We start from the raw sequence: 17,500 nt of genomic DNA, 5'->3' as shown, positions 1-17,500 counted from the left end.
CTACCCTGATCACTGACTTTTTTCTGCACTTAATATGGAGCACATAAGGATTTGTCATTTCAGATATGACGTTTCTCTCACATGCTCCTAGCCATATATCCATGATAAAGCGCTTGCTACTTCCCTCTGCAATTCGCATTTCACCTATCTACAATTCTACCAGGGCTAACCCCAGTTGCTGCTTTGAGGGCATAAGGAAAGCTCTTGTTTGTTCTTTCTATGACGAAAATATATGTGTTCTTTCTCCTTCTTCGCTAAGAAGCATTTTAGTTGATCGCATATTTATGACACTGAGTACTTTTCTCTGTTAGGTTGCTTTTATTCATCGAACAACATACAAGACTAGAAAAATTGACTTGAGGAGTTTAGTTGTTGACTAGTACTTTCTGTTATCGACTACCAAAGAATGAAAGGCAATGTTGACCTTGTGGCTGTGTAACGGATTCACTTGGGTGGGACTGACCTTAGGAAAGACAACAGAGAGAAGATTCACGAAGTACTGATGGAAGCAATGAACTTTTCACCAGAGATGTAAGAAAAAGACTAATGTTGAGAACAAATAACAAATGTTTGCTTTTTGGTAAAATAATAGAGTTGCTGCATGATTGGAATCATAACAACTTCCCCGTGTTTAATGAGGTGGCTGAAATGATAATATGTGTGTGCGTGTGAAGGAAGCATGGCACAGAATGCCCAGAAACAATCGAGATTTTCCCAAGTACTTTCAACACTAATTGGCACCGCCAAATGCAACCATACTAATGGAAGATGCCAAATTCGTAGTGATCTTCAGAGGAGACTAATAATAATATAACCTTCTCTACTATAAGCACACGACCTGAAATTTTGGGAAAGGGGAGTAGTCGATTACATCGATCTAAATATTCAACTGGTGCTTACTTTATCGATTTCAAGAGGGTGAAAGGCTAAGATGATTACCACAGAGCTTAAAGATAGACGAAATGCTGTAAAGCTTTTTGTCCGGCCTTATTCTTGCTCTTTCTACCTTCACTGACACACGACGACCTTCTTTATTAAAAGACATTGCTGAACTATATGAACGAACAAATCTGTGCACAAGTGTGTATAAATAACTATTATCAGGAAGGATATGAAGTGGAATCGGGAGAAAAAATAACCTAATCTGCATCATCGTTATAATCTTCATTGATCTACCAAGGCTATATGTTTATCTTATATATCTACCTACCTATCTCTATCTTAACTTCTGTTTTGTCTCAGTGTCTTTAATGTTTTTACTAATTACTTGCTATCTATCTATCTATCTATCTATCTATCTATCTATCTATCTATCTATCTATCTATCTATCTATCTATCTATCTATCTATCTATCTATCTATCTATCTATCTATCTATCTATCTACCTTCTCTATTTAGCTATTTATTTACTTTCCAACCTACCTCGTTACGTTAGAGATTATCTTGTGTGCCTTAGATTTTGTCTGCACACGCGCACACACACACTCACACACACCATTTTCCTTACCCAACGTGTATATGTATATATATATATATATGCCTCATCTGTCTATCAATTTAGCTATTAACCTACATACACTCCATTTTACCTACATTGCCTATGTATGTATGTATGTATGTATGTATGTATGTATGTATGTATGTATGTATGTATGTATGAATCCCTTTACTGTCTATCTGAAAAAATGCCAAGTTCATGGTGTTTTAAGAGCAATAGAAAAGACATATTGGGCCTAGTTCAAAGTCTTTCATTCTAACTGCTCCATCGAAGATCCTTCATCTTTTCATTTCCCTCTTTTCCTTTCTTGTTTTATTGCCAGTGTGAAGTAGGCTATTGCTGACGGAGAAATACACACACACATACGCGCACTACGCACACGCATATTATCTCCTCGCTTTTCTGTCTGTCTGTCTGTCTGTCTCTCTCTCTCTCTCTCTCACACACACACATACATATATATGTGAATAATATATGCGCACATTGATATATTCGCCAATACTGTACGCATACCCAGCTATATATATTACATACATACACTATATCTATCTATCTATCATCTATCTATCTATCTATCTATCTATCTATCTATCTATCTATCTATCTATCTATCTATCTATCTATCTATCTATCTATGTGTGCATACACAGGCATATATATATATATATATATATATATATATATATATATATATTACACACACATATATATATACATACATATATGCATACATACACACACACACACACCAAGGGAAATCAAATATTATTTATCCACAATTTCGCCAAAACTTTCTTAGAGTCGGGGGCACTGATTTTAGCGCTCGCGTGCTTACGTAACCCAGTTTTTACCACTCTTGCTCCACTGGCATTGTGCACTAAGGAAGAAGAGAGGTCAGTGATCCGAGTTCTCTGGTCTGAAAGTGTTTCAGGAGCCGAAATTTATCGAAGGCTTTTTTTTTTCTTTTTTGGACAATACAAGGATAGCGTACTACTGCTTAGCAGTGTGTGGGAGTGGATCAGGAAATTTAAGACTGGCTGGACAAACGTAATGCACGAAGAGGGATCAGGAAGCTCATCAACCTCCACCACTGACGGGAAGATTCAACAAGCTCTAGATATGGTTCTGGCGAACCGACGAGTGACCATCAATGAAGTAATATGTCCTCTGAAAATTCGTCGTGGATCTGCATATGAAATCGCTTCCATAAAGTCTGTGCAAGATGGTTGCCAAGAGAGTTTATAGAAGAGCATAAGCACTGTCATGTGGAAGTCTATCAACGCTTACTCGACCGCTACAACGATGAAGGCAAAGTTTTTTTGGAGAGGATAGTCAAGGAGAATGAGATCTGGTTCCAATGCTTTGAGATCTGAAATGAGATCTGAGAATGAGACCTGGGTCTAACACTTTGAATCTAAAAGGCAGAGTATACAGTGAACACATCCGTAATTGTCAGCCAAAAAAAAAAAAAAGAAGAAATTGAAGACTCAACTTTCCACAGAAAAAGTGCTGCTGTTTTTGTTTTTAGAACGCAAAAATGTCTATACTGAAACATTAATTGATAAAAGGGGTCTACAGTTACCAGTGTAGGCTATAGTGAAATCCTGGCAAACAAACTGAAATCAGTAATTCATACCAAACATCGTGGTCTATTGTCAAATCAAGTGTCAGTGTTACACAACAATGCACGCCCACATACGGCCGCCTACACCGTTGAAACCATTGAAAGATTGGGGTTCGAGTGGCTAGAATGAGTTACTGCACAGAATCCAATTCTCAGCCCTTATGACTATCAACTCTTTGGGTCGCTCAAACATCTTTTACGAGGTCGTCGCTTTGCTACGGATGGAGAAGTGCAGGTAGTGGTGCATATATGGCTGCGCGACCAGCCGAAAACCTTCTCCGCTGGAATAAACAAACTTGTGGACCGTTGGAAGAAATACATCGAAAAATCAAAGGAACTACGTCAGAAAAATTTTGTAAATGTTCAACCACTGCTTTTATCTTAATAAATTACAAAAGGGTGCAAATAATTTTTGACTTACCCCTGTGTGTGTGTGTGTGTGTGTGTGTGTGTGTGTGTGTGTGTGTGTGTGTGTGTGTGTGTGTGTGTGGTGTGTTTGTGTGTGTGTGAGTCTTTTATCTTTCATTTATTTCAGTACTGCGGCCATACTGGGGCACGGCTTTGAAGGGTGCTTCAGCATGACTAGTAAACGGTTCTCTTAGAAAGGAAATTCAAGCAATATTTCCGATATTTGCCCTGTACCAAGTTACTGACACTCTCTTGTCAGTCGCAGAAATTCGGTGAATCAGCGATTTGTCCATTATTACTCAGCAGTTATAATATAGCACTCATATTGTATGTATGTATGTATGTATGTATGTATGTATGTATGTATGTATGTATGTATGTATGTATGTATGTATGCATGTATGTATGTATATAGGTAGGTAAGTATGTATGTAAATATGTATGTATGTATATAGGTATATATATATGTATGTATGTATGTATGTAAGTATGTATGTAAGTATGTATGTATGTATGTATGTATGTATGTATGTATGTATGTATGCATGTATGTATGTATGTATGTATGTACGCCAACCTAATATCACCTAACTGTTGTGCAAATACGACACATGTCAAACATCCTTTCTTGAAATATAATTATTTGGACATTCGGTATGTGCCGCCTGGGGCGGATTGCCCCTACCTCCAGCTACGCTAGTGATCTTTAGCGATGAAATTTAAAACAATATTTACATTTACACCACTTTTCGATTGATTGATCTCCTATCATCATCTGGTATTTTGTTCTGTTTCCTAGTCCGAATCTAGTCTAGTACTGCGGTAATCAACCCGAAATAAGACATCTACGACGAACGGAGATAAAAGCTCTCAAAAATATAGGTATGAATATTAATTTCTTACATAAGTATCAAATTTAAGGGAAAGGTAAAGTCTATTACATAGACCTTAGAACCTGTATATATTTTCTATTTATCTATCATCTATCTATCTATCTATCTATCTATCTATCTATCTATCTATCTATCTATCTATCTATCTATCTATCTATCTATCTATCTATCTATCTATCTACCTATTATATAAACGAGGAACTTCATCACAGTTTCCTTCTGCCAAATGTACTTACAAGGCATTAGGTGGCCCACGGTTATTGTACAAGTTTCTTGTTCAAATTGCTGCGTTGTGACTGAATCTGGAACGACGTGGTTGCAAAGCGAGCTTCTAAACTGCACAGCCATGATTGTCACTATATACTGTATTCTTGACACATATTTTGAAATGGTTTGCTTCGTGACTATTAGACCCCGCGTTCTATCCCACTGTGTTGCATCTTTGGTAAATACCAAGGTGTAGTTTTATATATCCTTGTCTTTTCCCTCTCTTTTTCCCCCTACTAAATGTCTTCTCTTTTTGGGTTAGCTCACACATGAGCATTTTTAAATGTTTTTTCTTAGCTAGGCAATTTTTAGTTATAACGAGTGATTTCCCACGAATGAGATCTTTAGCGACAGCAATTTCTTAAACTCCACCTTTCCAAACATCTTTCTTGCCAGACTGAACTGGGTGGCGGGGTGCTATGAGATTTCTGTTCTCTGACTGTTTGCTACTTTACTTATTTACTTCTCGCACTTGACTTCAGTCATCAATAAATTCTATGTACTTTTCTCACAAACTACATACGTAACTCGTCTCACAAAATCCCTGTTTTGGTTTTATTTCTCTCTCTATGTTTCCTTTTCTTTTCTTTGTCTTTTTCGCCGATATTCACACCGACATTTAAACACACACGCACACACACACACACAAACACACACACAAACACACACACTCACACAAACACACACACACACACACACACACAAACACACACACAAACACACACACTCACACAAACACACACACACACACACACACACACAAACAAACACACGCACACACATTCATGAGTGTATGTACATACGTACGACTTGCAAAGGTATTGGGAAACCTGAAGTTATAATAAGAAAGATTTGCATGAGCTGGTTTGCAGTGGGATTTATCTAAAGAAGGAAAGGTAAAGCAGAGAAACAAATATTCGTCGCTGGAAATATTTATGAAGTATTTTATTAATATTTAATTTCATATCGCTTGTCCGATTTTTTCCCAAAGCATTTTTTCACAGCAAGTGACATATGACGCAAATTCAAAATAATAAAGATTATTGATTCTTAAAATTAATTTTTTACTTTTTTCAGTCATTGGACTGAGGCTATGCTGAGACAATTTTTCGCTAAGCCCTTTGTGAATTATAAGTTACTAAGACGGATATGCAATGGCTTAATGTCCATAGATAAAAGCTTGTAAAAATTTTTATCTTATGACGATCACTTTACAACGCTATTTATACATAATCTTCCGTTAGCACATACAAAAAGAACCAACACAAACAAGCATCCACCCCATTGTATATATATATATATATATAATATATATATATATATATATATATATATACATATATAGCATTGTTACATATATATACATATATAGCATTGTTACATATTTCCCAACACAGCTATATACGTCATTTTTAATTTATTTACCATTAACTTCCATCTGCATTAAGGTTCAGATATAAATATAGATTCTCTACAATACTAATTCACAACAATATATTATCATCAATTTATAAAATTATTGAGCATTGTTGGGTTTTTTTTTTACCCCCATGCCATTTATTAAGTTCTTTTGAACTCCATAAATTTAAAATTTAATTTATTACCATCCCCCAGCGGCAAGTAAACCTTACAAAATGCACATCACATGAAAATCTTCCCCACTTCCATGTCTTCAAATGAAATTTCATGTTTAAATTTTTACAAAGTCCTCATTTTGCTCACCACATACATGTGTCTGTGTGTGTGTTTGTGTGTATGATGTGTATATATATATATGCATGTATATATATATAAATATATACATATATGTATCTATGTATCTATCCATGTATGTGTGTATATATATATATGTATGCATATATTTATACACACACACACACACACAACACACACACACACACACCACACACACACACACACACACACACACACACACACACACATATATATATATATATATATATATATATATATAAGTATGAATAAGAATGAATACGTGTGCAAGTGCGTGTACGATTGCGCTTTAACTGTGCGTGATGTCTGCGTGATGCAAGCGTGAGTGTAGCATCGCTAAATCTGTCAAGAAGGTTAGCCGGATCTTGTTAAAATCGATTAGTGTCAATGGCTAATAATCTCTGTGAATATCTTCAACTGTAAAGCTTTCAATATCTATTTCAGTCAGATCCATAATTGGTTCATAAATTGTTTCAAGATAAACAGCTATATTAAACTTGTCTCCGGAGAACAAACGAGAAACAGCAGAGTTTAATTATAGCTGTTTCAGTGTATAAGATAGATAAGGTTGATTAGTTTATTTAAGAAGGCATGTATCTAAGTGAGAAAAAGAAAGATCCGGAATCTTTTCCAGTAAAATGATACATTGAATGTATGGCCAGTTCTCGCTCGCAAATATAGTATAGTACAAAGGCTCAGAGAAAGTTAGCAGACCATATTTTTCAGAATAGCAAATATAATCTAAACTCTGTTTTTCGGTGACTTAAAAACATTAGAAACAATACCATATAAAAATAAAAACAAGAATAATCTTCTAAGACTAATATGCTTAGCCTATGTACACATGATATGGTACTTCTAGCCCTTAACGAAATAAGTAATTTAGCAAGTCACCTTTTTAACAAAAGCATTGTGTATATTTTACTTAAAGTGGATAATGCAGTTGCTAGAAGATATTTGCTACTGATGACGCAAAAAAGAAAAAAATCCAGAAATCTAGACTTAGCAATTTCACCGCCGCTGCTGAACACTTTTCCTCTGCTAATGATATGATACTATGCTTTTTAGTTCAATACATCTGTACGAGATGCTGTCTCGAGACGAATACCGTAGTTAGTTTTGTGGCTTTCTATACTATATCCACGTTAAGATGCACAAATGCCACAAAATACCATAAAGTAGTTTTTTACTGTGGTTCTATCGACTCAGGGACCCTCCATCTCTTACAGCCAGTTGAATTGAATTCAGTATAGCACAAATGCGTAATGTACTGAATCTGGAGCTGATACCGGTAGAAATTGTACTTACACCACTAAGGGACAAAATTTAAGATCGTTTCTAACTAATATGCCTTCGATAGTATTAATCGGAATGCTAGAAATAATAGGATGGCTATCAAATGATCTAGTTATTTAATGTTAATGGATTACAGGATGATTGAAAGATAGCTTTCACCATATAATTTATTCTATGTGTATAACGTGTAAATGAAATAGCAACAAAAATAGATTAAGTTAAATGAATATTAGATTATCATCCGAATATAGAACTATAAATACAGTGAACTGAATACATGATATTAAATATCAGTTATACAACATATTTAATAGTCTGATAAATGTCATTCGTATGCCAATTTAAATTTAACTGATTACAATTAAAAGCAATGTTAACTATATAATTTGATAATTTGATATATCATATTAAACGAGATGTATTATCAACAAAGACTAAAGTACATGTACCATGTAAACAATCAAATCTCATTTTTGGATAACAAACAAGTCAATACAGTGTTAAAGTTAGTGCAGTACAGTAAGTGAATTTAGCACGATGATTCAAGGAATACCTAGATTCATGTGGAACTTAGATCAAGTTACACGCAAACCCATTTCCCACTTAATGTAAAGATTCATTAAAACTCAGTCAATATTCTTGCAGAATGATTTAAAAGAAGCTTTAAAGATAGAACTTAATTTGGAGAGACATTCCAATATCGGCGGAAGTTTAACTCGGGTAGTTCGGAGAGAAAATTTCAGCCTGTTGAAGCCTGACATTACAAGAAGCCAAGGTCATTTCATGGAAAAATAATAACAAATCAAACTTTTATTCAGATTAAATTTTTTACTTCTTGAGTCAGTGGTGACTTTATGGTCCTTAGAAGAGTTTATAATCCACTGACGAGTTTATGATCCATTTTGCGCTTTTTGTTCACTGAACATTTTATGATCCACTGACCAGCTGATGTTTCATTGAACATTTGACACGCTAAGGTATTTACATCGTCAACTCAGGTAAATATTCTGGTGCATCACCATAAATAACGTAGATATCAACAGTAAGAAGCAAAGAGTGCTCAGTTGTCAGTCCCTCTCTTTTTCTGCTCACTAGCAACATTCCTTTCGTAAATCAGTTATATAATGAATTTGCACCTGGTCAATCGTACTTCTGACATACACATCTACTAATGTTCTCTTCTTGGATTCATTGCACCTGAAAGAAATAAACTGACGGACTCTCTACCTCACTTTAAGCCCATGACACCAGGTAAATCTAAATGAACTCTTATTGATAGCTACATATCACGAATGACACGGGCATATAGTAACTTCAGTTTACTACATGACAGCTCGTAATCATCCTGTAATACATTATTATTAAACAATTAGACCATTTATTAACAATAATATTCTATCTGACACTAAAAAAAAATAGTTGAGATGGTAACATTGCTATTCTCTACGTTAAAAGGAGATTGCTGACAAATTTGAATCTATGCTGTTTAGTAAGAGCAAGTCAGCGGTGTAGTAGCACTCTTCTCTCATCAAGCAAGTTTCACGGGAACACTGGATATCACCTCTGAAAGCTAACATAAAAATCAATCAATTTTAAGCAATAACAGAAAGTAACCTCGGGATGCTAAATGTAGTTAAGGGAAATTCATTGAAAACTGCGGCGTCTGATTGCAAGGCTATGGTTGTCTGTTTTAGACATTTGTATTATAATCGGGAGTTAAAATCCACTATGGTTGGTCAAAATGAATGAAAAAGACGGATGTAGGCAAGCCGGTCGATTTAAATAACAGAATGGGAAGTACTGCACCTTGTGTGCCTTTAACAGTCTCCAGTTTGAGGATACCTTCCTCCCTCCATCAACCAGTCACCGAAGCCCTGTAGAAGGACATGGGCACTGTCTTTCCTCCTAAAAGATAAAAAGAAAGGGAGAAAGAAAAAGAAGATAAAGGAGAAGAAGAAAATGAAGAGATAGAAATAGCATCGTTAATATTTTACATTTATTGCCATAAAGAGAATAGAGGAGAGGGCATGACAGAGATAAGTTACACAGAAAAACTAAACTATGAAAAAAAACAAGGAGGACATTAAAAACGTACGAAAACAATGCGAAAGAAATGGTGAAGACGAAAAGCAAGAGATAAAAGTAAAAGAAGGTCGTTGAGGGACAGAAGATGCACTATTGTAAATATCGAAACATGAGTCAATGTCATTCACTGTAAAAGTAAAAGAAACAGAAAGTGGTGAAGCGAGATCTTTTGATACATGTCAAGGATTGGCGGAGTGTGTGTGTATGTGTGCATGCGTTTGTATGTAAGTGAGGGATGTGAAATTATGCATATATATATATATAATATATATATATATATATATATATATATATTATACACATAGACATGAATATTTAAGCAAATATAAACATACGTATAAATATACATACAAATATAGATAGTCACACATGTATCTACTTCTATGTGTATGTGCACACGTATATATGTGTATTAAAGTGTACGTGTACGCATGTGTGTAGACAGAAACATACACATAGATATATTCATATCTACTGAATACCCTAGTAATACTATATACATGTGTGTGTGTGTGCATGTATTTATGCATGCAAGTGTGCACTATATACATACATATATATGTATACATTTATATACATATGTTTATATATATATATATATAATATATATATATATATACATACACACATACACACACACACACACACACACACACACACACATATATATATATATATATATATATATATATTATATATATATATACGTATATATATACGTATATATGTATATATGTATATATATATATATATATATATATATATATATATATATATACGTATATATATACATAGATATATATATGTACATATATATATATATATAATGCACACACAAATATAATCATCTATGTATGCACACATATACAATAGACGCAACACACAATAATACAATAAACCACAGAAGGCAGTATGATTTGGTATAATATGTAATTGGGCTACTGCTAATTATTATTTTTCTTTCGGTACCCATATAGTCATGTGCAGACTTAGTTACCCTCTAGGCCTCCCCTCCCTTCATCCAAAATGTGAGAGCAGTATGAAGAAAGTGTTACACCAGCACTCAGTTGGTACTATTTGCAGCTAAGTAGACTGGGAAATCGCGAAATAACAGTTCTTTACTTAAGGACAAATCGGATTTGTAATTGTTTGTCCAGTGCCCAAACCACAGGGTCATGCACTATATATGTGTGCATTCACACACATATCTATTTATCTATCTATCTATCTATCTATCTATCTATCTATCTATCTATCTATCTATCTATCTATCTATCTATCTATCTGTCTGTCTGTCTGTCTGTCTGTCTATCTACAAATAAACACACACACACACGCACACACAAACACACAAACACACACACACACACGCAAACATACATATATACATGCATATATACGTACATACATGCATACATACACATATGAGCATGTCTAGACATGCAACTGTTTGCATGAGAATACATAAAGCAAAACATACAAATCTGCACATATGCATACATACATACAAAATTCCATTAAATGAACCTTAGGTCTAAGTTAGAAACTTGCTCTTTCTCTATAGGCAAGAAATCTTGAAATCAAGCTGGATAATGACAAACATAATTAATGCTTACATACATACATACAAACATACAAACATACATACATACATACATACATACATACATACATACATACATACATACATACATACATACATACATACAAACAAACCCTCGGTTTGCTGTGGGGAAAACTTTAGAAGAGTACTCAGATCAAAATCAACTTTTTCAATAATAAGTTGTCATAGAAATTATAGGTAGAAACACTTTACAGACGTGATAAAGATACTTCTTTTATGAAAAGCAATTAGCATACAGATCAGTAAAAGAGAAAATATATCAGGTTTAGCAGAATATTATAATGATATATAGGTAGAAATAGAACGATGACACTTGAAAATGAAGCGAAGCTACATTGAAATACATGCATATAAATTCTATATCTCCTCCAGATATTTGTAGAGATATAATGCTTTCATCATAAATCTTGAGACAATGCTTTCATAAAATGTCATATTCAAAGAAAAAATAAATATAATTTCCATGCAGTAGAAACCGTTTGACATACGAAGCAGTCGAAACATCAAAGGCATAAATACGATCGATTTGTTTTGTAAAAGATTTTATAAGAATACTGATAACCGAAATTAACCTCAAATATGGCAACGGAAGTCAACGTACAGAAAATGATAGTTATACTTATATAAATTATAGGTAAGAATAGTTCGCAATCATAACAAAAGAAATTAGCATTGCAACGCATCGCAGGGAAGTTTCTGATCATGTCAAAAAGAGTTATGTTCCCCAAAGGTTTGCAATTCTTGATAATATCTATCGGTTGCAGTCACTGACAGAAATGTAATCGGTTTTTATATCCAAGTGATATCTACACTTAAAACGAAACAAATACAGCAAGGCGTCCTGTTTGACGCTTTGTAAATACAGGCAACCCACCAGCACGGGATGATACTTAACTTACTTAATCCTAAAGGATTAAACGAACACACATACACACAGGTGCGGACGCGCGCATACACACATACATATATACATACATACATACATACATACATACATGCATACATACATACATACATACATACATACATACATACATACATACATACATAACGTATATATATATATATATATATATATATATATATATATACTATATACACATTAACAAACGTATATGCGTGTATCGATAAAACATTTCCTATAGTTGCTGGGAAAAGATTCGTCAAAGTCTTTCAGTTCTATAAGTTTTATGAGCTGCTACTGACTGTATTGGTAAATAGTCCAGTAATAAATCGAAAAGTACACAAATTAGTACCGTTGATGTGATGCAATGCCTAATTTAGTTTTGCGCTAAAGAAGCAGAATCTTATGATCCCACAATCCGCAGAGACCTCAGAATAACTTAAAGGACATTTATGTTTTCCATTTTTGCAATACCTAGTATATATTTTTAGCAAAGAATTTTCAAATTTTACATAGTCTAGGGTCCACCAAGTCTAAACCCAATTCTACTGTGATCTATTCTTAATAAAATTTATTGACTCTGTCATAGCTTAATTTAACTAGCAGTAACTGATAATCTTTCACAAGTACAGTCTCACTTTATCAATTTAGTCAGATGCTATATTTTTTAAGCATTCACTCTGTCTCATCCCTTTACATTCAGGATGCCTGAGAGCTTTCTGTTTTAACAGTTATCAACTCTGCCGAAACAAATCCTGTCAGTGTGACATTTACAGTTAGTTAACAGCAACAAGTCCCCTACCCTAGCTCTTACTTCCTTGACATTGAAATCACAGCAGCAAAACTGACCCATGAACAATTTGGATTAAGCTTTTAGGTCATAATGATGCCAGCTTGATCGGTTGGGTAACTACTATAGGCAGTTATTGTGAGGATGTGTCAGGGGTAGGTCTCAGACCACCCAACAACTTGACAATTGATGTACTCGCAATTTCAACAAAAAGCCCACCCCCGCCGTAAAAGACAAGAACGTGTTGGTTTGATGTCATCTTAGTACAAAAATAATATCGTTGTTCGGTTTACACTCAGCTACAAATATTCTAACACTTGTTAAAATATTCATCTTTTAATCTCATCTAGTTTCTTGAAGCTAGGTGCGAGTACTGCGAAGAGATAGTAAGCTCCTGCTGAGTAAAGTCAGCGAGCAGGTTTCGTATATTTGACTGTGTCAGTATCACTACTCGCACTCCTAACTCTTAATGCTACTAGTTTCTTTGTTATACCGCATTCGAAACTGCATCTGGAGTTTCTCTTTTTTTAACTATCATTTAATTATATTTTGACCTTCTCGGTGAAAGAATGAAATTATGAACATTAATAATCCCTGTTGGGTAGGGAGGAAATCATTCAAATCGTAAAATGTGGCTGTTATCGATTCCGATTGAGATCAACTATATAAATGCATTGGGTTTTGTCAAATATATTTAATATAGTGATCATCGAAAAAATAAGATGAAGTAATTGTGCGACGAAAAGAAAACGAACAACATTAGTCATTGACAAATAATATTGTAAATTGGAGGACGTACTTCTGGACATTTTTCGCTATTTCATATGATCTAATCTGCGAAGCATAGACTTCAATGTGCTCACCGAAGTAACGATGAGAAAATCACGAAGGAAATTATCGGAATGTAGACTAGTAGATGTAGAAGTCTAAAACTTTTTAGAGAATAAATTAGAGAAACTATCGACTTGAAAAGCCCTTGTTAATTTATTGTAAATGTATTAAACGCAGAATGCATTAAAAATCTTGTGGAAATAGATACTGTTTAACTATTTAAGTTAAGACACGGCACTGAATTCAATTTGTGACATGTACAATTATTCAACCAACCGAGTGAGTACAAAGCAATAATTTCGATTCTTGGTTACTTTTCACGTCGTTGTTTTTGGACCAAATATGAATTGTGAATTTTCAATACGGCTCTGAAATAATTGTAAACGAAGTTATAGAGTCACTGCAAGAATTCACGAAAGTCTCCTAAAGCAATACAAAAATGATCAATAAGTAATTCAGTAATTTTAATATTAAGATGCATGTTTATATTGGTAGTCATATAAGAGTATTATCTCAGAACTTCTGGGTGGATTCGTATAGAATGCTGGATGAATTTGAATTAACTATACTGAAGGGAATATAATCTCAAACTAAAAACTTTTGGTTGACCATCAATGAAATTTTGGAAAGTTTTAGTCATTAATGATATCGATCAGTTTATATTGATTGTACCATTTTTTCTGAATATGCGAAAGAAATAATGTTTTGCTCAGTATGAATGCAATTAATTTTGTTAGTTCAAAATTGAAGTTTTGAGAGATAGGAAAAGTGAGGGCTACCATACTTTTCAAAGGAAATATCAGGCCACGTTGTTTTGAGATGAGATCATTGCATATACACATTACGCTATCAATCATATAAACAATGGAATTCTTATAGAAAATGTTCCTCTTGGTGACAGTAAACGAGACTCTCGTTCAGTGGGTGTGCAAAAGACGGAAGATCTCAGAATACGTTGATACTATAAAAGAGGTGGAAATTAAAGAATTTATTTAGACTGTTTCCAACTCCAAATACTGAATCTAGATTGTAGTTATAAACATTTAGTTCATATAAAGCAAGTGATATATACTTTGGGTATTTTTTATGTCTGCGGTGTTTGGTGTATTTGTTGCGTTGTATTTGTGCTGGCGTCGTTCTATGGCTTGTTAGATTACATGTTGTTGATAAGTGTTTATTTTGTTCTGGGGATTATATCATTGAGTTCTTCGGTTGTGGAGGCGTATCTAAATGCTATTAAAAGTAGGGATGTCATTACTGACATTTTATATCTGTGTAAGCATTTGCTCTTTTTCTACGTTAGTACAGACATTTATTTCTATCTTTGCTCTAAACGGACATGATGTTTTTTTTGTTATTTAGTTATATTTAAATTGAGAACTTCAGTCATTGTATTGATAATTTTTTTTATATGGAGTTGTTTGCCTCTAATTTCTTGACGTCATCTTGTGTCATACTCCCAAATCACTTTATCCAGAAAATAATACCGCGAAGGATTGGAAACATTGATGAGAGTTTTCAGGAACTTTACTATTCCCAATACAATGCAAAAAATCCCAATGAAAATATGGGTATAAAACCTTGATAAAAATTATAAAACTACACATTTATATTTTCTATACATATAGAAAAGAGAAGCTGTTCTCGGAGAGAGAGAGAGAGAGAGAGAGAGAGAGAAGAAAGAGAGAAAGAGAGAGAAAGAGAGAGAAAGAGAGAGAGAGTGTGTGTGTGGGGGGGTATGTAGATATGTCATTATTTAGTTTTATTTCAATAGAGGAAGAGTCGGTTTCTAACCTAGTTCCTTCATTGGAATTTCAACAACATCAGCAGGGTATTTTTTGCATGTGTATATGTGAAATATTTGGAGCCAGTACAATTGCAGCTTTATATGTTTTGCTTTATGTTTGTATTCTCATGTATGTACTTGCATATCTATACATGCTCATGTATACTAAAATAGTGTCCTGGCTACAACATCATGTCTGATCGGTAGACAATACTACGACAATATTTTTGGACAACTGATTATGATGTGGATGTTAACTCCACAAAATCTGCATCGATTATGACATTTTGGAGTTTTCCCCGCACGTCTGCCCTTTTTGTACATCAAGTATTTGGTTGAAATTTGTTGTTCCTCTTTATTTGAGAACGCATGTATGTATGTATGTATGTATGTATGTATGTATGTATGTATGTATGTATGCATGCATGTATGTATGTATGTATGTATGTAAGTATGTATGTATGTATGTATGTATGTATGTATGTATGTATGTATGTATGTATGTTGTAATTATAACATTTATCTCCTAGTTGTTTCAGCCATTTGACTGCGGTGATACTGGGGCACTTAGCTGAAAGGATTTAGTCGAACGAATCAATCCAAGTATTTATTTTTCTAAAGCCTGGTTCTCATTCTATCGAACTCTTGGAACAAACCACTAAGTTATAGAGACTTATACAATCTGTCGTGAGGAATAAACACACGCACACATACACAACGGGTTTCTTCTAGTTTCCGTCTAACAAATCCACTCAAAGACTTTAGTTGGCCCGGGACTATAATAGAATACACTTCTCCAAGGTAGCATGAGTACCTAGGTTTTGTAATCAAATGGACAATCTACTCGTTGCAATATGGTTGAATATTCTCTTGCCATGCATACTTTTAATACAATTTTGATGTAGAATCAACGTGACACGGTGAGTGTGTAGGCATGACTTTTCAATCGCTGGTGCAACCCACTCGACAGTCTTCTAAACGGTCTACACGATGCTTGGATTGTGGGTTGACGGAGTTTATCATAACTACACTTGCCAAAGTTGCCACACTGTAGGTAAGATCGATCCCGAAATCCTATGGTCGCAAAGCGAACTTCTTAATCATCCAGTTGTGCCAGCTGGCATATGTGTGTGTGTGTGTGTATGTGTGTGTGTGTGTGTGTGTGTGTGTGTGTGTGTGTGTGTGTGTGTGGTGTGTGTGTGTGTTGTGTGTGTGGTGTGTAGAACCTAGTGAGTTAGTTCATATTTTTCATATTTTTCAAGACGCAGGCTCGGCTGTGTTGTAAGAAGCTTGCTTCTCAACCAGGGCTCAGTTCCACTGCGCGGTACTTTGGGCAAGCGTCTTCTACTGTAGCCTCAGGCCGACTAGTACCTTGTGAGCAGATTTGGTAGACGGAAGCTGAAAGAATCCCGTCATGTATATATATATATATCCATACATACACACGACGGGCTTCTTTCAGTTACATATATAAATATATATGTATATCCATATATATCTATATAGTCTTGCGTGTGTGTCTTTGTGTCTGTATTTGTCCCCGCCCCATCACCGCTTGTCAAACGGTGTTGGTGTGTTCACGTCTCTGTAATTTACAGGTTCGGCAAAAGAGATCGAAAGAATAAGTACTAGGCTTAAAAAATAAGTCCTGGGTTTGATTTGTTCGACTAAAAAAATTTTCAAAGCCGTGCTCCAGCATGACTACAGTAAAATGATTAAAACAAGTAAAAGAGTTAAAGAGTATATAAAAGAGTTAAAG

The 17,500-nt window shown here is 34.5% G+C and overlaps 1 protein-coding gene across 2 annotated transcripts in view; it reads left to right on the top strand.

The window, feature by feature from the left end:
- The window catches only part of LOC115209845 (con-Ins Im1), a 156,207-nt gene that overhangs the window by 45,296 nt on the left and 93,411 nt on the right, over positions 1-17,500 (top strand). Inside the window, exon 1 of one of the 2 annotated variants that reach the window (XM_036501179.1) lies at positions 8,926-8,972. The exons of the other annotated variant lie outside the window; for it this stretch is intronic. Within the exon in view, the coding sequence (XP_036357072.1) occupies positions 8,963-8,972 (10 nt within the window). The 5' untranslated portion in view covers positions 8,926-8,962. Of the gene's footprint in view, positions 1-8,925; positions 8,973-17,500 lie in introns of those variants that run through there. 2 annotated transcript variants of the gene reach the window in all.

The sequence above is a fragment of the Octopus sinensis genome, linkage group LG3, assembly GCF_006345805.1.
Source record: "Octopus sinensis linkage group LG3, ASM634580v1, whole genome shotgun sequence".
NCBI classification, from domain to species: domain Eukaryota; kingdom Metazoa; phylum Mollusca; class Cephalopoda; order Octopoda; family Octopodidae; genus Octopus; species Octopus sinensis.
The sequence above is the reverse complement of the archived record's forward strand: the minus strand, read 5'-3'. Positions and strand labels throughout refer to the sequence as shown.